Source organism: Cygnus olor, chromosome 3, assembly GCF_009769625.2.
Source record: "Cygnus olor isolate bCygOlo1 chromosome 3, bCygOlo1.pri.v2, whole genome shotgun sequence".
Taxonomy (NCBI): Eukaryota; Metazoa; Chordata; class Aves; order Anseriformes; family Anatidae; genus Cygnus; species Cygnus olor.
Window position 1 is genome coordinate 45,009,630 of NC_049171.1, and position 25,800 is coordinate 45,035,429.

Sequence of the window (25,800 nt, forward strand, 5' to 3'; positions counted from 1 at the left end):
ACAGAATTAGTCTAGCAATCCTTCATCCTAAATTAACATTAAACTTGAGTGCGTGATAAAGTCATGTTTTCTAAAAATAAAGCAGATATGTTTTGCTATTCAGAGACAATTCTGTAGCACTGAGATATGAACAGGAGAGGAGTGGTTTATTGGTATAGGAGGTCCTCATTTACTTTGGAAGTAAATGGAAATGTCATACAAATACACGTCAGAATTATATGTCATTAAATGTGGAATCTGCATCTCTTTTAACCCTTAATAGTTAATTGTGCACAGATATTTCAAAAGTAATTAGCAAATTTATTGAGTCACATGTCAAGTGGCATCAATGAACTCCTGCTTAGTGTAATTCTGAAGTTGGTTATGAAGATCATAACCGTGATGATCTTGAAAACCTTGCATTTATCTATATGTCGGAGTGTGAGCACTTCTCCTTACTTCTGGAATGTCTTAAGATACAGACCTAGCTCTCAAGATGCTGCTATAGTGCATAAACATCCCATTTGGTTTCAGGATTTTCAGCTGGTTCTTCTCTAAGCTACCAGCCATGCTTAAGGTTACCTTTGAAATGTCATGAGAAGGGCAAAAAAAAAATAGCAGAAAACCAATTCAAACAGTTCTGTTACGTGGGGAAGATTTCTTGGCTGAGACCCAGCCAATACTACGTTTCTTCTGCATCAGCTCCTCCCATATAGGTTAGAAACTGGTGAAAAATACTACCCTACCAACTTCTTGCCCTAGCTCCAAGCCCTGAAAACCCAAACCCTCCCTACAGTAAGAGCAGGTGAAGCAAATGTGTGCCAGAAATCACAGCATAAATCTACTAGAGCTTATGTGCCTGTAGCATCTTTGGGTAGGATTGTGGATGAAGAAGAAAAAGATCACACTGAAGAGGCCTGGAGAGAAATAGTAGACCCTTTATCTAATAGTAGAGAGGACTTTTTCCCTGGGTGCTTTACACTGAGTCTGTCTCCAGCAGAGCCTTTCCACAGTGAGGTTAGAATACCTGCCTGAAATGTGTCCGACAGTATTTAGCAAGTAGGACTCACAAATGATTAGTGCTGTTACAGAAAAACACGTAATTAGTGGAGACAAACACAACATCCACAGTAAGACAGGAGGTAAAGGAATGCCAGAGCAGCATTGAGAAGAAATGTGTAGTATCCAACTGAGTTCAGAATAAAAAGTAAACACAGATATTGGTACTTTCTGTTTGAAGTCTACTGTGACTGAGATAACTTCTTTGATTAAACAGTTATTTGAGTGCTAAAAGCTTTTTTGTTACTTCATTAACTCAACTGAAAGAAAGACTTGTAGTCACAGACAGCTGTCATTTGACATCTTAAAGTAGATCTTATTCTATTTCAATTTGATGAAAAACTTTTATAGCTTCTGTAGTTGTAGTTTTTTCTTTTGTGGTAGTAGACATGCAACTGACAGTGTCACAAGCAGAATTTTTGATGTTTATTTGTATTCAAACAAGTCATGATTAATAACAACTGTGAAACAAACAAAAACCAACAAAACAAAAACCTATGGCTCAAAAACTGTACCAAGATATATCTTTGTGAGATACACCATAATATTTAAAAGGGTTATACAAGTTAACTGAAAAGTACTGACCTCGTTATTTGTTCTTCAGTGAATGGAAATGTTGTAGCAGGTTCTGAAATTCAAGAACTGTTCAGGCTGCCAATCTCTGTTTAGATAAGATAAAGAATCCTAAAATTTGGGGGACTTTTTTTTTTCCCAAGTCTCTGACGAGTTTCTTGCTGAAACCTGCAGCACTTCCTGTATCACAAAGCATCATTCCAATAACATGATTTAAGGCAAAGAAAGCAGCGTGGACAAATGGCAGTGAGACAAAAATGCTTAGCAAGCTTAACAAATGATGGTGGGGAAGTAGTACAATTGCTATCAGTTCCTTCTGTCTCTCAGATGAAAGATAAAGTGACCAAGCAAGAGGACAGCCCAACTTGCAAATTCGAGCACATATTTTATCTTTTCCTGAGTTCTGCACTGTTTATTTCCTGTTCAGTAAAATCAGTGATTGCACCCAGAGAGATGAGTGTGATATTGAATCACTAAACCAATATATTTTTGAGCATGTGGTTCTATCTATTCAGTACAAACAATTAAGCCTACATTTAACTTTAACGTTCTTATACAAGGTGGTCTGTGGATTCTCAGCCTATGTAAATAATGGGTTTATCTTGCAGCATCTAAAGATCAAATTGGACACTCAGCTTCTAGCCAGTGATTAGTTTGTTGTGTGCATTTAAAAGAAGTGCATTCTGATTTAGATTTATCTCCAGTGAAGCAATGTTCATCAGTCGAGTATGAAGAATATTAACAGGATTCAAATTACTTCCAAAACTGCAATGGCTTTTTTAATGTTTCCACTGGAGTTGACTGTCTTTTCATCCTACAGATTTCCAGCTCAGTGGCTTATAGAATTTGACAAAAAGCCATGTTGCTCTGCGTCTGGCATAATGTCCATTTGATTCTTGCTGATGAGTCTTATTGGTTCCATGTCCAAATTTATATCTAATTAATCAGTTAATGTTTTTGAAGTTCTGGTTGCTTCTTAATGGGAATGATTTTGCTTAAGTCTCAGAGCAATTTCAATTTTCATCCATTGGTGCAAGGACTATGTGTTTAGATGTAAAGCTGATAAAAAGAAAAAAACAACAAAAAGAAAAAAAAAACTATTTTCATTTCTGAACCAGACTTATGTATGAACTTATTTTATAGTTTATTTTTTAAATTATTGTATAGACTCCAACTTCTGTGAAGTACTAGAATATTAAGCTTTGTATGATGCTTACTCAGCATGTCATTCTGACTTTTGGGACTTTTGCTGTCTCCTTGTCAGATATTAGCTTGCCTTAAAGATAATGAACAATTTGGCAGCAAAAATAATTTCTGGTTAATTTGGAGTGTCTGTATAAACTGCTTGGCGTCTGAGATCATTAAAACCTATTATACTAGCTATGTTAAAATTGGGATTTATTTCTGTTTGAATTTTGAAATCTCTCCTGGGAGAGTCATTTAAATGTAAACATATATTTTCCCCTTTAACAGTGTCTTATGGGCTATAATGGTAGAGCTCTTTTGCATTTTTATGTTTAATTTTATTGTAAAGAGCCTTGGGATGCATTTGCATGAAAGGCACTATATAAGCTCATTTTGTATTGCATTGTATTGCATTGTGACAAGTGCAATAATCTCCAGGTTTCCTGTCCATTAAAGAACTAATTTCACAGCTCACTAATTATGTGAACGAGAAGGGGAAATAGGTCTGTTTTCTCTAAGGTATACTGAGCAGATGGCATAGTATTTATTTCCACAAGCAGAATCTAAGGTCCTCTCTTGCTTTTGATTCCAAGTCTTGTCTCTGTTTTTCAAACAGAAGAGGAAAGATTTCAGTTTCTTGTGTACAGTATGTATTGGGAGGCTGCCTCTGTCCTTTGGTAATACAACAGTAGTTAGCATATACCATGACTAAACAGCCCATTTATTTAGAATGGGACATGAAAACAGTTAAAATGAATGTGGAGTTCAATGCAATTCTAATTTGCCACTGCTTTGTAGAAGATATTGATTAGGTCTGTCTTAAGGATTTAAACCGATTCCTATAAAAACTTATATAAATGAATCAGTTGAATACCTTTGGGACTGTATCTAGTCTGTAATTCCAAATGGAGAACCATTACTTCCTTAGCCTGTATACTTTTCTTCATTGCCAAGGTCTTGCTACTTTGCTAATCTATTTTTTTCTTCTCACTGATGGAAATAACTGACATGAGTCAAACCTGCATGCGTACAGTGCAGCCTCCTAAAACACCACTTTCTTTAAGGTAGTGTGAGTCATCAGAGGTACTGGTGTCCTTCTGTGATCCTATAAAATTGATATTTGGGCCCTTATTTCAGCTTTAAAAAGAGAAGAACTGAGACTAGAGGTCCTGACGCTTCTGTGGGACTTGGCAATCAGGCTGTCACAGTGCTGCACAATCAGATAGTTTTCTCCCTGTAGTGTAATGAGCAGTGCTAAACTTCTGTTTTGTTCCCTCATTGCTGGGTTGTCACTTGTTTTCATTTTGTGCTCATGGTGCTGATTTCATTCTAATTTTAGACGGATGCAGCTCTAATGTATGATGCAGTTCATGTGGTATCAGTGGCTGTCCAGCAGTTCCCACAGATGACTGTCAGTTCACTACAGTGTAATCGCCACAAACCATGGCGCTTTGGGACCCGCTTTATGAGTCTCATTAAGGAGGTAAGTCACTAATAATATATCCTGCTTCCTTACTTTCCTTCCTCCCAACTCCCATTTCATTTTATTCTAACTCTACTTGAATTCTGCGTTTTTTATTTTTTAGTACATGAGTGAGACTATGAGCTTATGTTTAAAGAGATTGACAGATAAGAAAACATTTTTATTTCCAAACAGGTTTTCCAGTCCTAGCTGGAACAAAGTGTATCATACACAGAAACATAAAAGGGTGAAATAACTGCATTCTAAATAAAACTTTTAATTGTGGATACTTGTTTTTTTGGAATGTTTGTGGAATTAAAAAAAACAACCCCTCAAGACCATAGACTCTGAAAAATTCAGCAACTAAATGCTAGTATAAGTTTGAAGAGGCCAGGAATGAAGCTTTAATTTTCACTTCTTTTGCCATGGTAAATATATATAGCATTGTTCTCCTAGTATACTGCTGAGATATGGTTAGATAAATTTAAAGTTATAGTACTGTCTAGGAGATTTAAGGCGCTAAAGATTATAGAATATTCAAATAGGGTATTCTTGTACTGTAAATAACTACTAGTTTCTCATTCTAGATATGCAAAATACCATGGTAAAGATAAATATTTGCAATGGAATATAATCCTGTTTTTAATACTAATTGATTTTAAGATAACTTTGTCTTCCATGCTTCTTCCTCTAGTTTAATATAGTTTAAGAACCATGCTGACTGTAAGTTTTTTATTTTTATTATTTTTTATTAGGATATTAATTAAATTAGTAAGGAATCAACTCTGGAAGACTGGCTCAGTGACCTCAATTTTTGGTGTCTTAGCATGGTTTCAGGGGACGCATCATCTTGCGAAAGTTTGACTGAAATGTCCTGACAGAAGAATGAAATCCAGAGTTAATGGAAGAGATTGGGATTGGGGGGCAGGGAAACAGAACTGCATGAATAGTACATGCATTAATAGTGGAGAAATGAAGAGTTTATTGGCTAATGTGGAAAGTTGATTAAAAAGTTGTCTATGAAGATTAAAGAAAGGTTAATTTAATTAGCAAAAAGTGAATATGAAATATATATATTTAAATCAGCCACAATGATTTAGGTAAATAATATTCCAATTTTGACAGAATTTGGTAAAATTTTTCTTTCTGGGGAAATAATAGGAAGAGGTATTTATAGACTTTTTTTTCTTTTTCTCTAGGCTCACTGGGAAGGCCTCACAGGCAGGATAACTTTCAACAAATCTAATGGCTTAAGGACAGATTTTGATTTAGATGTTATCAGCCTCAAGGAAGAAGGCCTTGAAAAGGTGTGTAAGATGTTTATCTCTAAAGTGATGTAAAACATAGAAACTTAGCCTCCTTTGCCCCCTCCCTCCCTCTAATCTCACAAAAGGAACTTATTTTTTTCCTCTGGATAAAAAACAAACATTTATATACCATCTACAACAAAATGAAATTTTATATGGGAATAAATATGTGGTTTTGAAAGTTTTTTTTTCAAAAATAGTTCTGACTCAAAATCTTGTGTGTAGGGTTGTTTTTTCTTAGAAGGCAGTAAAGCTGAAACATTAGTTCTGACAACTTAAATACTTTTTGTGCAATATGTTTTTCCCCATGGTGATTTTGTTGTGTGTTTCAGTACCATTAAAATTAAAAACATTGAGATTTTCCTCTTAGTATTTGTGCATGTCTGCCAGACAATTGTGTCATTATTACAAAGCAAATTCCCCTAAGTATGAATATTATTTCTTCTCTTCAAAAATGTGGGAGACTCCAGATCTATACTTCCTCTTACCATGGCTTATTGGTTCTGGATACTTATGAAAATAGGTCTATACACTTAGGTGTTTGATTCCAAAGGAAGTTCTTTCCAAATGCTAGTGTCACTTTCTTCAGACAATGCCATAACAAATGGATAAACATTGTTCAATTCAGTCAATTTCAGAGAGTCGAGGGGACCTGCCAAGCACATTTCACCTCGGTGTCAAGTGGAAGTGCTGTGCTAAATCCCTAGGCGCTCAAATTTGAATGTCACAACCATAAAATTTGGAGTTTTTGGATTCAGAAAAATCTGCCTTGAAATATGAGACAGACCTGAGAGAAAAAATTAGAGGAATCCTTAGAATATCTTGAAAAGCATACCTTTTCTACGTACCTACTTCTTAAACATAATTTCAGGAAACAAGACTTAAAAATGACTGATGTTGCAAGTAGATTTTCATGCTGCCATTGTATATCATACAAATAATACCCAGTAAAAAAAATAAATCAGGAGTTTAACATTAACTTCTAAATTGAGACTCCATGTAAAGGCATTACAATGTACAGGCTTTCAAAAACATTTAATGTGTTACATGTAGCATGCCTATTCCCTGCCTGATATCTGGCTTCAAAATCTTCTAAAGTTGCTAATCTGGTGTCTGACAGTAGCCTCTTAACTGCATACTTCTAGCCACATCCATAGTTTTGAGAGAACCTGGTGAAGAGTAGACAGTTGGACCTTGAACCATGCATTATTATAGTTTGATCTATATTGAGTTTAGCTTTACATACAGTTCCAATCCCATCACCTATGTGTAAACATGTGGGTATATGTATTTGTATTTTCTTTGCATCTTACTAATTCGGTAAAATTTGCCTGAAAAAGAAATAACTTAATTTTGGAATTTCTCTGTATTTTGAGAGAGAACTTTTTTATTCTTTCCTTGGAATACAAGTTTTCTATTTGTAAGGGGCATTAAAAATTAAGAATAGGCAGCCTGACAAGTTTGTCTATCTTCTGACATGAATTTTTCTTCTACAGAGATAGAGGGAGAGACTGGAAGATTGAGAAATGTCCTTTTTTGAATCCTAATATTGTTGAGATTTGAACTAATGGCTTTGGGAACACCTACATCTATTTGGCCTACCTATGTAACTCCACAGTGATCTGAAAAAAGATCACGTTCCCCTTCATCACCGGCCAACCTGGTATAGAGAGGCAATGCAGGAGGCTGCAGTGTCTCACAATGTTATGATCAGCAGACAAAGGTTTCCATCTGCAGGGCAATGTATTTAGTTTTTATTTACTGTATAGTTGTTATTTAGATGTGGTTTTCTGTGTTCTGTAAACACTGCTTTCCTTCATCTTCAGATAAAGTTTTATCCTCTATTGCCCCAAGGCAATATTGTACTGACAAATAAAAAGAGAAATTCAGGGAAACCACCATGCTGCAGAGTTCTATTTCCTTTTTTTTTTTCTCCTGAAAATAGCTGAAGAGAGAGATTAGTTTAAACAACATATTTCTCCCCGATACTAGTTTTGGGATATTAATGTTTTCTTATTAGGAAGATATCACACAATCGTCTAGGTTGGAAGAGACCTCCAAGATCACCTAGTCCAACCTCTGACCTAACACTAACAAATCCTCTACTAAATCATATCACTAAGCTCTATATCTAAACGTCTTTTAAAGACCTCCAGGGATGGTGGCTCAACCACTTCCCTGGGCAGTCCATTCCAATGCCTAACAACCCTTTCAGTAAAGAAGTTCTTCCTAATATCCAACCTAAACCTCCCCTGGCGCAACTTTAGCCCATTCCCCCTCATCCTGTCACCAGGCATGTGGGAGAACAGGCCAACCCCCACCTCACTCAAAGAAGTTCATAAGGTGTGAGCTTGCTTTGAAACAACTAAATAGGTAATATGATTTTCAAAAAGGTCCAGTGGAAAACCTGTGATTATAGAACTAAACTATATTTTAAAACATGAAGCAATGCTTGGATATTCAAATGGCTTACTATGAAGTATTCCATGAAGGGAGTTAGGCAAAGTTAAGGAAAGACAGTGTATAATTGTGATTAAAGTTGCAAAGCAAATTTACTTTGTTTATGAGAATAATAGGAACAATGCAACCTGTCTTCCTTACTGAAAACATAAATGGCAGAATTTATGACATGGGAATAGCTGAATAAGTCAGTAGTGGCTGAAGAGTCTGCGTATAACGAAGTGATAAGCTGTTGAAAATGAGAAAAGGAAGTCTCTGAAATCTAGGATGACTATAAGGACATCAGGCGGCATTTGAGAACCATCAAGCAGCATGGGTTTTCAGGGAAAAATCTTCAAAGTGTACTTAATTTCTTTCCTGGCAGAAATGCAAAACAATTAAAGGAAGGGAGACAGTGTAATATATTTGCATTCAAGTGACATATCTGATACTACTTCACAACCTTACTAAAAAAAAAGTTGACTTTATTAACAATTTCTTGTTAATAAGTATGTGGACTGGAAATTTCCCAGGAGAATGTTGGTGTAAGATACTGCATAATGGATGTGTAGTGGGCTAAAGGAATGGTATCTTCCATATGGATCTGTATTGTGTCCGTTTTATATTTTACCTTCCGTATCAATATAAAGGTAGAAACACAAAAGCATGTTAATTTAATTCTTAGTTGACAATATATTAGGAGATGCATAACCCACTGAAAATACAGAAGTAAAAAAAAAAGTCTACAGAGATTAGAAATATGTGAAGAAAATAAAAGTCAACAGAAAATACAGTACTCTAAAACACAGACTTGGGAAGTAGTAATAATGAAAGATACGTGAGAGACAATAACAGAAACAGTAGTAAAAGGATATGGATGTTTTAAAACAACCAATGTGTGCTTGAGCTGTGTATATGGATGCTCAGAGAAAAGGAGCATCTTCACTGCCTTTGTGGTGCACTTTGTGGTGCATTTTGGCTTTAAAGGGATGTGATAATATTACTTCAACAAAATATTCTGACAAGCTTTGGAAAGAACAGTAACAGTTATCATTATAAAAGTTTAGGAGTTGGGAAAGCATTGGCAAAGAATGATGAGGAATGCTACATGTTTAAAGATACATATAAGCAAAAGCAGAGCAGTTACTGTAGGGTGTAGTGATAGCAGATTAGGAGAAGGATGGTTGTTCAGAAAAATGTATTGGTTGCCCAGAGAAATAGTGGATGCCCCATCCCTGGAGATGTTGGATGAGACCCTGGGCAACCTGATCTAATGGGTAAGCATCCCTGCTCATGGCAGGGAGGGTTGGAACTAGATGATCTTTAAGGTCCCTTTGGACCTAAGCCATTCTATGATGATTCCATTAAGGAAACTTAAGCTATATGCTCATTAGCCTGAATTGCTTAGTATTTGGTTCTTATAGGTTATTTTACTGAGAAAGAGAAATCAATCTGAACTAAAAACATCTTTGAAGAAAACTTGTTTATTTTGAAAGAACGCAAACCCTATTATGCTTTCCAGTAGAGAGAATACATTTTAGCCAGTTCTTTCATTTTAGAGTTCTGTTTTTCCTTTTCCCATTGTCTTCCCTTCCCTTTCCATTGTTTTCACTTTAAAGCTGAAACTCATTCACTTCCCACTCTCTCCTCTCTGTCCCCTTCCTTCGCATTGTGTGCTCCATCTCTCCATCATACACATTTTTTCCTGCACTCTTCTACGAACTCCTTCTCTCCCTACTGTGGTGGCTTTACCCAGCTGTGCAGCTGAACTCCTCCACAACCACTCTCTCACTCCCCATCCTCAAAGGGAAAGGGGGAGAAAATACGATGAAAAGGGCTCAAGGGTTGAGGTAAAGACAGGGTGATCACTCAACTATTATCATCACAGGTAAAACAGACTCAGCATAGGGAGTTTAATATAATTGATTGCCTATCACTAATGGACTAGAACAGTCAAACTACAAGCAAACTAAAAACACTTGCAGTCCATCCACCCTCTTCTACCACCTCCTTGCCCTGAGTGGTGCAGGGGAACAGGGAATGGGGGTTGTGGTCAGTCCCTAATGCTTCGTCTCTGCTGTTCCTTCACGGTCACTCTCTGCCCCTGCTCCATATGGGGTCCCTCCTACGGGATGCCATCCTTCCCAAACTGATCCTGTGTGGGCTTCCCACAGGCAGCAGCTCTTCAAGAACTGCTCCAACATGGCTCCGTACCACAGGGTCCATCCATCAGGAGCAAACTGCTCCAGCACGGGTCCCCCATGGGTGGCAGCTACCCCCAGACCCCCTGCTCCTGTGTGGGCTCCTCTCCATGGGCTGCAGCTCCGGCTTGGGGCCTGCTCCTGCGGGGGCTCTCCATTGGCTGCACCCTCCTCCAGGCCACATCCACGTGCTCCACCGGGGGCTCCTCCGCAGGCTGCCGTGTGGAGATCTGCTCTGCCAGAGCATGGGCCTCTTCAAGGTCTGCAGGGAACTTCTGCTCTGTCACCTGGAGCACCTCCTGCCCTCCTTCTGCACTGACCTTGGGGTCTGCAGGACAAGACAATTTCTCATTCCTTCCTCCCAGTTGTTGTGAAACTACTGTTCCACAGCAGTTTTTTTTCCCTTTCTTAGATATGTTCTCACAGAGGCATAAACATTATTGTCCTTTGGCTCAGCTTTGGCCAGCAGTGGGTCCCTTTCAGAGCCGGCTGGAGCTGGCTCTGATCTGACATGGGGCAACTGCTGGGCTCTGGTTATAGAGGCCACCCCTGCATCCCCCCGCTACCAAACCCTTTCCACATAAAACCAATACATGTGCCTCCTTCACCTTTTCTCCTTTCCCTTTTTCCCTCTCTATTGTTCTTTCCACCTCACCTTCTACCTTTCCAATATCTCTTCTCATGTCCCTCTCCATCTCTTTGTCCTTTCCATTCCCTTTCTTTCTGTTTTCCTATTTCTTCAGGAACCCTTCCTCATCTTTGTCAGTCTCTTGTATGTTCTTTATGTTCTTCCCAAACCAGCATCTTGTCAAGCATCTCTATCTATGAATTTAAAATGATTTTTTGAAAACAAAACAAAACCAAAACTTTGGAGAGGAGAAGAGAATTATTGCGAAATATTTGTAGAAGACCTATTTTTTAGAGATTTTTTTTTTTAATGTGACAAATAAATTGTATAGTTAATAGGAAATTACCTAAATCTTGTGTCTTACTTGTAACCACTGCTCATTCTGAAGTCAGTGACGACAGAGAAATTGCTCATCACGTTTAAAAAAAATGTCTTCTGTAAACATAGATTGCATGAATTACCTGTTCCTGAAACTCTTGAAAGAGGGGTGATAATCAAGCATCAAAAAAAAAAAAAAGTATGCTTTTTCCAAATAAAAAATCCTGTCTGACAAAAATGATAGTTTCTTGGAAGATGAAAATGACAAAATTAATTGATGATTCGAGTGCTGCTAATGTAAGGTACAAAAAAAACAAAAATTGCTGACAGTCAATCTGGCCAGACTGCAACTATTTGTGGTTAAGTACAGTAGAAATCCCAAACTGTGGCAATCTGGTGTAATAAGCAAATTATCATTCAAACCGTAATCAATCAGTGTTTGCATTGAAGTCACATCACGCGGAAAATTATCTTATGCTTCAAGGAGATAACACATACCTGAGTTTAATACATTTAATATGAAAATTTGTCACTGAAAAAGAATCACATTTATTGAATAGAGATGTTAACAACTGGATTGAAATCTTGCTCAGCATCCGATACACAGAACAAAGATAGATGACACAAAATGAGTTGTAATCCATTGTCCAGGATATCAGATCTTGTTTTATTTAATATTTTTATTAATGACATGGGAAAAAAAAACACAAACCAGAAGTATGGGTATTAACATATTTCTCAGAGAGAAAGTAGTTTTATTTTTATTTGTATTTTTTTAAGAAAGCAGAATAACTGAAGCAATACCCAAATTGGAAAGACATAAATATGAAGAAATAATATTATTAAGACAGGAGAACAGTTATTTTCTTGAAGTAATCACTGGTGTACTACTAACTACTGTACAAAATGTAATAAAGATGGTTAACTAGAGACACATTTCTCAATTATTCGGGGGTTGAATAACTCTGTGATGGTGGCCCATAGATGGACAATTGGTACCACTGCAGAGGGGCAATGATCCTTCCTATTACAATGCTTATGGCACTTCACTGTGAGTAGTAGGTACAGTTTTTGTTGACTTAAATTCGGAAATAAAGGTTCCTTCTCTTAGGGGAGTTTTGAAGTAAAGTAATGGCAAAGGAAATGTGCTTATTCATAAATTTCTTTTTCTCAAACATGCTGCAGTAAGAAAGCTACTTTAATATATTAAATGTTTGTGTATAACATCTCATCAGACTAGTAAACTAGTTTGGAGTATATATAAGCTCAGCAAATTTAAGTTGCAGGAATATACAATGCTTCTTTTTTGGGGTGATGGTGAATTATATTGGATTGATCTTAGTAAGGGTAGTAGATTTGAAGAAAGTCTGAATTTTACTAAAGGAACTACAAACTTTTTCCCTGCATTGCCATTGAAACAATTTAGATTTTTTTCGTAAATAGTTTGCTGAATTATGCTCAGCATGACTCGAAGCAGATTTTTACTAAATAGAAAACTGCATTTTTATTTTAAAGTGGAAAGAGGTGTTTAAGGAAATGTTGGACTTAGTGCTTGGTTTAGTGGGTAACATCGGTGGTAGAGGGATGTTTGGACCAGATGATCTTGGAGGTCTTTTCTAACCTTAATGATTCTATGTGCTTTAGACATGCTAGAGGAGATAAATTAAAATCATGCTGTACCTTTGAAAATCATTGGGATGAAAGGAAGCTACCACTTCTTTTAAAACTGTTAACTAGCTGAATGTGAACTTTTTATTTGTATACAAGCTTATTTTACAATCTAGTTATTTAGGGCACTTGAATGGAAGAACTGGGGATCAAAGGCTGGGAATGCGGGCTTCTCATTATTACTTTTTTGATAACCTTTGAAAAGTTTCTGTTTCAGTGCCATGTTGAATTTACAGGGGGGAAATCAGACAGTTGCCCTGTGACTATATTTACTATGTGAACATCCTCTCTACTGTGTACATCAGTGTATCAGGTTGTTTCAGTTTAAAGGAGAACTTGAAATTTTGTTGGAAATAGATGTGAATAGATGTGAATAGATGTAGAAGTAAATTGCAAGTTGTTTGAATTGAAGTTACATGTAGCAGAGTACCTTGATTTGCTTTTTCAACATTTATGGCATTTAAAGTACTCTTGATTTTTTAGTGAAAACCCATTAGCAATTCTGTTCTGTTCAAAAGGCTATTTTAGAATTAAAACATCGTGCTTAAGCAAATAGAAAAAAATGAATTTAATGCATTGTTTATGCACTGTTTTCTCTAGAAGGAGCAGTTTTGAGGAGATGTATATGTGATACTGTTCCACATAGTACATCAGAATGCCTGGCATAAGTTTTTGAGTTCATTAATAACATGCAAAAGATGTACTATGTGGAACATCCTACTTTTGTTCCATTTCTTAGATTATTGATTTACAAAAATAGATGATTTTGTGCAACACAAGTACACTTAACCTCATTTAGAAAAATAACGCAATAGTTTATCAAGATACAAGTTCCTTTTTAAAATTGTGCAGTTGATAGTTCTTATTAGTTTAGATGGATGTAGTAGATAAAACCCAAAATCTAATAGTTGATAATTATTCATTTGCTTGTGGCTGTAACTGTATTAAAAATTAGGGGAAGAAGTATTTTAATTAATAGTGTGTTGGCTTTTGTCCAGGTATATCTGAATTATGAACCACAGAATAAAATATATGATTTAATGAATTCGGGGTTTGAAAATGATCAAATAAGGTGATGACATTCCCTTAGAAATTTTTGTACTACTCGTGTTACTGAAACTGAATCTTCTTACAGGGGAGATTAGTCTAGGTTCAATTATGTGAATAAAACAGCAGGGACAGACTCAAGCTCTGGTCTTTGTCACCCCTTATTAGTCTATTTTCCTAGTTTGCTCTTTCGTCAAAGTAGAAGGAACACTTTGATTGCTGTAACTAACAGAATATTGCAACAAAAAGTTCTCAGTCCTTTTACAATTTCTTAATTGTGGCCAAACTGCAGGGCTGATTGTTTTGGGTTCCTAAAAACCTTTCAAGTCACAAAATGAAGTAATACTAAAATAGTAAATGAAGAATTTTTTTTTTAATAGTAAGCTTTGATTTCAGTGCTTTGAGATGATGTGTTCGATGTTATTGTCCAATTGTATTTGAGACACGTGTTCCCCGTTCTTCCCTTCACAGTTCTGTCCTCACTATAAGAGGTACTGAATAGCCAAAATTTAAGAATCATAGCCATTCAAAGGAGTGGCCCTTGCCTTGTAACTGAGTGTTATATGCAAAGAAGAAAGATAAAATGTTCCTGAGGAACAGGACATGGTAGAAAAAGAGATCAAACTTGCCTTTTCTCTCTTACAGCTTCTGCTGATTCATACTCCACTGTATGCTCGGTTTTAAAGATTAAACTCTCTTTATTCAAGCCATACTGAATTGTGTCCTAAACTTAGTTGACAGCCATGCTGTAATGAATCGCTTAAAAGCAGTTTCTCAGGAATCAGTTTGAAAGATTTGACAAATATTCCTCTGTATGTGTTTATATATACGCATATATATACATATGTATATATATATTCACAATAAAACCTGCTACCTCACAGAATTATTGAATTACTGTCCATATTCAATTTTAAAGAATCTTTAGCTCATATTGTAGATGTTGCTGAGTATTTGAAGTAATATTTAAAATATTTTCTAAAAACAAAAAATAAAGTTTTTATTTTCTAGACAGTGTAGTAATACAAAAAATAATCTGATGTCTAAAACCAGATGTATTTATTGCTTGCCTGCTTTCATTTTACAGTGATGAAATTGCAGATGAATGATATAAGCATAAGACCCACTACTTACCACTTAGTACATGAGATTGTCCTTGACTTGAACCTTAAATCATAACCCTGGTTCCTAGCTTAGATAAAAATCCTATTGACTTTGCTGGAGTAAGAAATTCAAGGTACAAAGTGTCAAAAGATATATATACTGAACATTTATCTGGAAATCAGTTAAGTTATTTCACTTTCAGCCTTCCCTGTTACATTTTTACGAAAACATCTTTTGCCCGTTTGTTCTCTCTGATGAGAGAAAACGATAGATCTTTCTGTAGAGAGGATGCTCTATGCTCTGCAAATGAATTTCCACCCAACTATTGAGTTATCTTCAAATGTGGTTTATCTTGAAGTATGAAAGTTAAATGGAAAATTAAGTATTCAGTGTGGCTGTAGACATTATGCGCATCATTTTTCCCCTTATGTCACACTTCACGAAACACAGTCTGAAGTATCATGAATCATATATTAAAAAAGCAGACTTTCAATGTAATGACAAAAGATAATGGAACACGGGTGAATAATAAATGCTACTGATCTTTTTTTCTTCTGTAGCAATCTGTTTTTCCTTAAAGCATTATTTTCTAGACATTGAAATGTAACTAATGGACAATTTACATAGTAATATACTGTTTTATAGGTTGGAACTTGGGATCCACTGAGTGGCCTTAACATGACAGAGAATCAGAAAGGAAAACCAGCAAACATCACGGATTCCCTGTCCAATCGCTCCTTAATTGTTACCACCATTTTGGTAAGCAACTATATCTACATTTCCAGAAATACAGGAAAACTGAAAGAACATGCTATACTAATTACAACAGTAATGAACAATCTGTAATATATGTTACAGTTACTTAGCAATTACTGTTTCATGAATGAACTCCATTTAAGTTGGTAATGGATATTTACTCTCATCAAAATTGTAAGTAAATTATCCGTTTAGAATTATGTCAGTTGATGAGTAATTTCAGTTTCCTTATTATTGACTAAATGTTTGGATAATTGACAAAACAGTTTAGTTCAGCACCATGTGAGAGGACAAAACTTGTTTGATTCAAACAAAGTAGTCTGGCTATAAGCCATACAAAATTTATTGCTTTCATTTGCTACTTAACATCATGATACCACTTTTAAGGAAAGTAGGAAGTGTTTATGGAGCAGATCATCTTGAGTGCCATCACATGGCACATTCAGGACAACCAGGTGATCAGGCGCGATCAGCATGGCTTTATGAAAGGCAGGCCCTGCTTAACTAACCTGATCTCCTTCTACGACAAGGTAATCTGCTTAGTGGATGAGAGAAATGCTGTGGATGTGGTTTACCTAGATTTTAGTAAAGCTTTTGATACTGTTTTCCACAGCATTCTTCTGCAGAAACTAGTTGCTCATGGTTTGGACAGGCATACACTTTGCTGAGTAAAAAACTGTCTGGGTGGCTATGCCCAAAGAGTTGTGGTAAATGGAGTTAAATCCAGATGATGGCTGGTTACAAGTGATGTCCCCGAGGCCTCAGTTTTGGACCAGATCTCTTCACTATCTTTATCGATGATCTAGAAAAGGGGATCAAGTACACTCGCTAAGTTTGCAGATGACACCAAGAGGCAGGAGTGTTCCTACCTTGAGGGTAGGAAGGCTCTACAGACGGATCTGTATAGGCTGGACCAATGGGCCAAGGCCAACTATGTGAAGTACAGCAATGATAAGTGTTGGTCCTGTGCTTGAGTCACGACAACCACATGCAGCGTTTTAAGTTGGGGGAAGAGTGGCTGGAAAGATGGCCAGCAGAAAAGCACCTGGGGTTATTGGTCAATAGCCGGTTGAATATGAGCCAGCAGGGTGCTCAGGTGGCCAAGAAGGTCAACAGCATCCTGACTTGTATCAGAAATAGTGTGTCATGAAGTCCCCTGTGAATGTCCCCCTGTACTCAGCTCTGGTGGGACCAAAGCTAGAATATTGTATTCAGTTTTGGGCCCCTCACTAAAAGAAAGACATTGAGGTGATGGAGCATGTCCAAAGAAAGGCAATGAAGTTGGTGAAGGGTCTAGAGAGCAAGCCTTACAAGGAGCAGCTGACAGAACTGATGTTATTTAGCCTAGAGGAAAGGAGGCTCAGAGACCTTATTACTTTCTACAACTACCTCAAAGGAGGTTGTAGTGGGGTGGGGGCTGATCTCTTCTCCCAAGCAACAAGCAATAGTTCAAGAAGAAATGGCCTCAAATTGTGCCAGGGAATGTTTAGGTTGGATGTTAGGAAAAAAAAATAATTCACTGAAAGATTTGTAAAGCATTGGAACAGGCTGCCCAGGGAAGTGGTTGAGTTACCATCCCTGGAAGAATTTAAAAGATGTGCAGATGTGATATTTAAGGACGTGTTTTAGTGATAGACTTGGCAGTGCTAGGTTAAAATTTGATCAGATGATCTTAGAGGTCTTTTCCAACCTAAATGATTCTATGCTTCATCATTTTCATCAGTTATTGCTTGATAATTAAGTTGAAAATTTTAATCAGATTTAATTATTTTATCATGGATCAGAAGAAACATTTCAAGTAACTTCTTTTTCATTACCATTACTGACAAATTCACTGTGGTGAATGAGATGTTTTTGACTTTCTTACAGTTACATGTATTTAGTTACATAGAAATAAATGTTCAGTAATTTCCAAACCATAATTTTGAAATAGCAATTATAATTGCAAGAAATTAAAAATTTTCCAGAAGTGCATCTGCTGTATTTGTTGGCTGTCACCACCATTGTGAGTTTGCAGATATCCAAAAATAATTCACATATTTATTGGACTTACATGGCAAGCTTATGGTAGCAGGGGGGCTGCAGGGGTGGCTTCTGTCAGAAGAATCCAGAAGCTTCCCCATGTCAGATCAGAGCCAGCTCCAGCTGGCTCCAAAAGGGGACCCACTGCTGGCCAAAGCTGAGCCAAAGGACAATAATGTTTATGCCTCTGTGAGAACATATCTAAGAAAGGGAAAAAAAACTGCTGTGGAACAGTAGTTTCACAACAACTGGGAGAAAGGAATGAGAAATTGTGAGAAACAGCCTGTGAGAAACAGCCCTGCAGACCCCAAGGTCAGTGCAGAAGGAGGACAGGAGCAGAAGTTCCCTGCAGACCTTGAAGAGGCCCATGCTCTGGCGTGGAGCCTCTTCTGGCTCCACGCTGCAGCCTGCGGAGGAGCCCCCGGTGGAGCACGTGGATGTGGCCTGGAGGAGGGTGCGGCACATGGAGAGCCCCCGCAGGAGCAGGCCTCGGGCTGGAGCTGCAGCCTGTGGAGAGGAGCCCACACAGGAGCAGGGGGTCTGGGGGTAGCTGCCGCCCGTGGGGGACCCGTGCTGGAGCAGTTTGCTCCTGATGGATGGACCCTGTGGTACGGAGCCATGTTGGAGCAGTTCTTGAAGAGCTGCTGCCTGTGGGAAGCCCACACAGGATCAGTTTGGGAAGGACAGCACCCCGTGGGAGGGACCCCTCACTGGAGCAGGGGAAGAGTATAAAGGTGAATAAGAGGCAGAGATGAAGTGCTATATACTGACCATAACTCCAATTTGCCATCCCCTGGCAGTGCTCGAGGGGAGCAGGTAGAGGAGGGTGAATGGGGGGGGGAAGTGTTTTTAATTTGCTTTTATTTCTCAACGCTCTGATCTGTTAGCAATAGACAAATTACATTAATATTCTTATATTGAGTCTGTTTTGTCCATGAAAGTAACTGGTAAGCTATCTCCTTGTCCTTATTTCAACCCATGGCCTTTATTTTATCATGTTTTTTCTCCCTGTTATGTTGAGGAAGGGGAGTCAGAAAGCCGTGTGGTGGTGCTGAGCTACCTACTGGTGTTAAACCACCAGAACTTCGCAACAGTTTTATTCTTTAATAAGGAAGTTTTAGCTACTAACATATATTCTGACTAGAATGAATTTTCATAGATATGGAGATACAAATGCCAATGTACATCTAACCTTTTCTGTAATGTAAGCCGTATTACTACATTTGGTGAGTAACTTTTTCATTATGTATAAGGTCTATTACTACATTTGGTGAGTAACTTTTTGATTATGTATAAGATCTGTTTTTATTTGGCAATTTACAAAAACAAAACAAAAAACTTAAACCTTTTGTTTTATTTATGCCACTAATTGAAAAATACATAACTGATACATATTTGGAACATGACTGACTTTCAGATGTTAATTATTGACTTTCAAGTTCTCGTTATGCGAAGAACAGCAGTCTTACCACAAGTTTTTCTTGCACAGGTTTATGAACATATCTCTTAGCTTTTTTTTTTTTGTTTTTATAATATTTAAATCAAACTCTTATATTTTGTTAAAGTAAAAGCATGTTTTGTAGAGTTCCAGTCTTTCATTTCTTCCCAGTGGTCTTCTCAAGTTTTCTGTTTTTATGTATATCAAAACTAGTGCCTCATCAAAAAATGCATCTTAGCAATTCCAGTTGAACCAGTTATGCTCCTGTTATATCGTATCCAGATGTGCTGCCTAGATATTTTTCTTGAAACATTCCACTAATAGGTAATTTTCATATTTTTCCTAATTGCTTTTTAGAATTACAGCTTTCCAGAATATAGTCTTGTCTGTATTAGTGACCTGTCCCCTTAATTACTCATTACTCAACTAGCCTTTGTGTCGTCTTCATGCTTCATTAGCAATCACGTTATACTTTCTTCTAGACCAGTGATAACAATACTGGGACAAGGATCTATCCCTGCAAAATCCTGTAAGAAACACACTCAATAACTTAGGATGTTTCAATTATATTTATGTTTTAACATCTGTCTATTGGTGAGGTTTGAGTCCACATACTGTGTGTATCAGATTGACTTTGTGTAGTGATACTTAAACTTGCATTATTTTATTTGAAATAATGAGTACTTACTTACCCTCAGTAAGTTTGCAGATGACACCAAGCTGGGGGGAATTGTTGATCTGCTGGAGGGTGGGAGGGCCCTGCAGAGGGACCTGGACAGATAGGATCGATGGGCAGAGGCCAGTGGGATGAGATTCAACATGGCTAAGTGCCAGGTCCTGCAGTTTGGCCACAACAGACCCACGTAACATTACAGGCTTGGGATAGAGTGGCTCGAAAGCTGTGCAGCGGAAAAGGGTCTGGGGGTACTGACTGATGCTTGCCTGAACACGAGGCAGCAGTGTGCCCAGGAGGCCAAGAAGGCCAATGGTATCCTGGCTCATATCAGGAATAGTGCAGCCAGCAGGACCAGGGAGGTGATCATTCCCCTGTACTCAGTTCTGGTGAGGCTGCACCTTGAGTACTGTGTTCAGTTTTGGGTCCATCACAACAAGAAGGACATCGAGGACTACGAAGCTGGTGAAGGGTCTGGAACACAAGTTTTATGAGGAGTGGCTGAGGGAACTGGGGTTGTTTAGTCTGGAGAAGAGGAGGCTCAGGGGATACCTTATTGCTCTCTACAACTACCTGAAAGGAAGTTGTGGGGAGCTGGGGGTCGGCCTCTTCTTGCAGATAGCTAGCGATAGGACAAGAGGGAATGGCCTCAAGGTGCACCAGGGGAGGTTCAGGTTAGAAATTAGGGGACATTTCTTCTAAGAAAGAGTAGTCAGGCATTGGAACGGGTTGCCCAGGGAAGTGGTAGGTCTACAAAGATGGTGAAGGGCCTAGAGGGGAAGACATATGAAGAGTGGCTGAGGTCACTTGGTTTGTTCAGCCTGGAAAAGAGGAGGCTGAGGGGAGACCTCGTCGCGGTCTACAGCTTCCTCATGAGGGGGAGTGGAGAGGCAGGCGCTGACCTATTCTCTCTGGTGACCAGCGATAGGACCTGAGGGAATGGAGTCAAGCTGTGACAGGGGAGGTTCAGGTTGGATATTAGGAAAAGATTCTTCACCGAGAGGGTGGGTGGTTGTGCACTGCAACAGGCTTCCCAGGGACATAGTCACGAAACCAAGCCTGTTGGAGTTTAAGAAGCGTTTGGACTACACTCTCAGTCATATGGTCTGAATTTTTGGGTAGACCTGTGTGGAGCCAGGAGTTGAATTCGATGATCTTTGTGGGTCCCTTCCAGCTTGGGATATTTTAAGATTCTGTGTGGTATAGTCATCATCCCTGGGGGTGTTTAAGGAGAGGTTGGACGTGGTGCTTAGGGGCATGATTTAGTGGGAAGTCGAGCAAAAATTTGAAAAAAATAAACAACAACAAAAAAACCCACAACATTTCAAAAGTGAAGTAACAAGACCCTCACAGACCTTTCATACCTTTCACACATTTCTTGAAAAAGTTAAACTAGACAACTTGGAGCTTTACAGAGCTTTGATGAAGGCAGATACAGAAAACCACCGAAAAGCTACAAAGGAAATGAATGGAGCAGCCATTTCAGCTGAACAGGAGAAACAAACCTGTATGATAAGATGTACACACTGGTATGCAATTTAGCATAAATAAAAAAATGCCATGCATATACACTTATAATAGGAATGTTGAACTCCATGGTTACAAAGGTTCCAAAGTAACGTTGAACTATGTATGAGAACAAAAGTATTTAAGAAGCTTGCAACTTAAATCTAAAGAAAAATACACCTCTGATATCTTGTATAACAACGTCAGTTAAGGAAAATCACATTATAAGAATTCTTTATTAATGAACTGGACAGCTAGGATTTATTTTTAATGGCAAGATGCTTGGAATGTAGAATTTTAATTCTTGGAGAAATTCTGAAGTTCCACTGCACTTTCTACATTAATCTAAAATACAACATCAGTGTCAAAGTTTGTGATATCCAAAGCTATGATTAGCAAAGATTCAAACAGCATTTTTTATTTATTTATTTTTCAAATATTTCCCTCCCAAAAAATCCACCCCATTAGACTTGTTCTGCTGGTACTCTGGGCTGCTGTGCAAACGTATCTTGGAAACCAGATATTTGCACCCAAACTACATGCCAGTAGACTTCTCAGAAGTGATTGGGTATTGGGAACCCTGACTCCTAGTAACAGAGCTTCTGAATTGCTCATAAACCAAGGAACAATCATTCAGTTCGTTATCTATAGCTTGCATTATGCAGAAATCAAGACTAAAAGATCATGTTATTCCCTCCTTACTTGCACTAGATGAATTTATGAATAGCAATTTATTTATTACTACTTTGCCTATCAATATACTTTCATCTTCAAGTAGACTCAATCGTAATTGAAAAAGCAGAATATAGTCACAGTTGGAAAAATCTTAATGAACCCAATACAAAGGAGGAAAAAGAATTTCAGTAAGCAGAATTAAAACAAACAAAAACCACTAGAGTCTTAAAAAGAAAAATGAGTATTAGAGCAAACTACAGAGAAAACTAATCAAGACTCCACAGCTGACAGTATGCTATAGGCTATTGCAGGGAACTGATAAAGTAGAAAAAACAGCACAGAAAAATCATGTGTAAGGCTTAATGAGAGAACTGCCTTTCTTTAAAGCACTATTCTCCAAAACGAAAAAAGAGAGAAGTGGCAAGTGATCAAGAAGAAAACATGCTTTTAGGAACTGCACTTTTGTATATTAATACCTCACTTTGCTACAAAATGAAAATACAGTAATATACTTATGTCCAATATAAATATATTTTCTAAGCACAGAAATGTAGAGCTACAAAACTAAGCTCATACACTTGATTTCCGCACCATAAGAATTTTTGGTTCATTCATTATTCTAAGTATCACTCTTAAAATGTCTTCATAGCTGAAAAGAGTTATTGAAATTACCCAACAATAACTAAAGTATAAAAGGCAGCTATAAATAAGCAATTCATAATGCTTTTTTGAACTATCCTCATATTCCTTATATTTATTTGTTATTTTATTTAGTTATGTGCAAAGATGATTTATACCTATAAAACAGTACTAAACAAAAACCATCCTGTAGAGGAAGGGTATGGAATCATAGAATCATTAAGATTGGAAAAGACTTCCAGGATCACCTAGTTCAACCATCTCGCTACCCAAAGGATATTTAAAGCATGATTTAGTTTTATGCCCAAAATTTAATTGAATAAATATAAAAAGAATAACTTTACCTTTTGTCTGCATAAAAAAATGTGTCATTCACGTCTTGTACACAGAACTGCAGATTTGTAACCTTTTTCATTTTTGTGGTAGATTTTGTGGAAAGATACATGATGCAGATATAATCAAGGATGTATCATTCTAGGATGATTAAGCAATTAATAATTCAGTTATATTTGGTACTTGCTGATGTTACAGCTCTGAATAATTATTTCTCTCTCATAAATCTATTTGAATTTTGTGTACTGCCAGCACATAGTTGAATTGAATTGTATACTGGATTATTATTATTATTATTATTATTTTTAGTTTACTCAGGTGTGTTAAATCATTGTTTTCTTCAGAATCTAAGAGGATATGCAACTCCTTAATTTCCAGTTTTGGTGCTTTACCTTTTTATATACTTCCCATCATGATCAATATAGCAGCAGGCTAGCTATATCTTGGTTGCCATCACTGAAATGTGGTGGGACCACTCCCATGACTGGAGTGCTGCAATAACTGGCTATAGGCTCTTCAGAAGGGACAGGCAGCACAGAAGGGGTGGTGGTGTGGCTCTCTATATTAGAGAGTGTTTTGATGTTGTGGAACTCGAGACTGAGACTGGGAATGATAAGGTTGAGTCCCTGTGGGTTAGGATCGGTGGGAAGGCCAACAGGGCAGGCATCCTGGTGGGGGTCTGTTATAGACCGCCAAACCAGGATGAAGAGACGGATGAGGAATTCTACAGGTAGCTGGCAAAAGTTGTGAAATCGTCAGCTCTTGTCCTCGTGGGGGACTTCAACTTCCCAGACATATCCTGGAAATGCAATACAGCTCAGAGGAAGCAGTCTAGGAGGTTTCTGGAGAGCGTGGAAGATAGTTTCCTGACGCAGCTGGTTAGGGAGCCTACCAGGGGAGGTGCCCCGCTAGACCTTCTGTTCACAAACAGAGAAGGACTGGTGGGAGATGTGGTGGTCGGGAGCTGTCTTGGGCAGAGTGACCACGAAATGGTAGAGTTCTCTATTCTTGGCAAAGTCAGGAAGGGGACCAGTAAAACCGCTGTCTTGGACTTCCGGAGGGCTGACTTTGAGCTGTTCAGGACACTGGTTGGCAGAGTCCCTTGGGAGGTGGTTCTGAAGGGCAGAGGAGTCCAGGAAGGCTGGGCACTCTTCAAGAAGGAAATCTTAATGGTTCAGGAGCGGTCTGTCCCCACGTGCCCAAAGATGAGCCAGCGTGGAAGAAGACTGGCCTGGCTGAACAGAGAGTTGTGGCTAGAGCTTAGGAAAAAAAAGGTTTATGATCTTTGGAAAAGAGGGCAGGCAACTCAGATGGATTATAAGGGTGTTGTAAGGATGTGTAGGGACAAAATTAGAAAGGCCAAAGCTCATCTGGAGCTCAGTCTGGCTACTGCACTTAAAGACAACAGAAAATGTTTTTATAAATACATTAACACGAAAAGGAGGACTAAGGAGAATCTCCATCCTTTACTGGATGCGGGGGGAAACTTAGTGACAAGAGATGAGGAAAATGATGAGGTGCTTAATGCCTTCTTTGCCTCAGTCTTTAGTGGCAAGACCAGTTGTTCTCTAGATACCCATTACCCTGAGCTGGTGGAAGGGGATGGGGAGCAGGATGTGGCCCTCACAATCCACAAGGAAATGGTTGGCGACCTGCTACAGCACTTGCATGTACGCAAGTCGATGGGACCAGAAGGGATCCACCCGAGGGTGCTGAGAGAACTGGTAGAAGAACTGGCCAAGCTGCTTTCCATCATTTATCAGCAGTCCTGGCTATCAGGGGAGGTCCCAGTTGACTGGCGGCTAGCAAACATGACGCCCATCTACAAGAAGGGCTGGAGGGTAGACCCGGCAAACTATAGGCCTGTTAGTTTGACCTCAGTGCCAGGGAAGCTCATGGAGCAGATTATCTTGAGGGTCATCACGTGGCACTTGCAGGGCAAGCAGGCGATCAGGCCCAGTCAGCATGGGTTTATGAAAGGTAGGTCCTCCTTGACAAACCTGATCTCCTTCTATGACAAAGTGATGCACTTAGTGGATGAGGGAAAGGCTGTGGATGTGGTCTATCTTGACTTCAGTAAGGCTTTTGACACCATTTCCCACAGCATTCTCCTCAAGAAACTGGCTGCTCGTGGCTTGGACTGGCGTATGGTTCATTGGGTTAAAAACTGGCTGGATAGCCGGGCCCAAAGAGTTGTGGTGAATGGAGTCAAATCCAGCTGGGGGCCGGTCACTAGTGGAGTCCCCCAGGGCTCAGTACTAGGGCCAGTTCTCTTTAATATCTTTATCGATGATGTGGGTGAGGGGATTGAGTGCACCCTCAGTAAGTTTGCAGACGACACCAAGTTAGGTGCATGTGTCGATCTGCTCGAGGGAAGGAAGGCTGTGCAGGAGGATCTGGATAGGCTGGACCGATGGGCTGAGGTCAGCTGTATGAAGTTCAACAAGGCCAAGTGCCGGGTCCTGCACCTGGGGTGCAACAACCCCAAGCAGCGCTACAGGCTGGGAGATGAGTGGTTGGAAAGCTGCCTGGCCGAGAAGGACCTGGGAGTACTGGTTGATAGTCGGCTGAATATGAGCCAGAAGTGTGCTCAGGTGGCCAAGAAGGCCAACAGCATCCTGGCTTGTATAAGAAATAGTTTGGCCAGCAGGTCTAGGGAGGTGATTGTCCCCCTGTACTCGGCTCTGGTGAGGCCGCACCTCGAGTACTGTGTTGAGTTTTGGGCCCCTCGCTACAAGAAGGACATGGAGGTGCTCGAGAGACTCCAGAGAAGGGCAACCAAGCTGGT

At 38.7% G+C, this 25,800-nt stretch overlaps 1 protein-coding gene across 10 annotated transcripts in view; it reads left to right on the top strand.

The window, feature by feature from the left end:
* GRIK2 (glutamate ionotropic receptor kainate type subunit 2) overlaps window positions 1–25,800 on the top strand; it is a 411,568-nt gene that overhangs the window by 209,837 nt on the left and 175,931 nt on the right. For 9 of the 10 annotated variants that reach the window (XM_040551172.1, XM_040551173.1, XM_040551178.1 and 6 more), the window contains 3 exons: window positions 4,136–4,279; window positions 5,458–5,565; window positions 15,616–15,729. In XM_040551172.1, the coding sequence (XP_040407106.1) occupies window positions 4,136–4,279; window positions 5,458–5,565; window positions 15,616–15,729 (366 nt within the window). Of the gene's footprint in view, window positions 1–4,135; window positions 4,280–5,457; window positions 5,566–7,061; window positions 7,457–15,615; window positions 15,730–25,800 lie in introns of those variants that run through there. The other variant, XM_040551182.1, reaches the window with a different exon arrangement.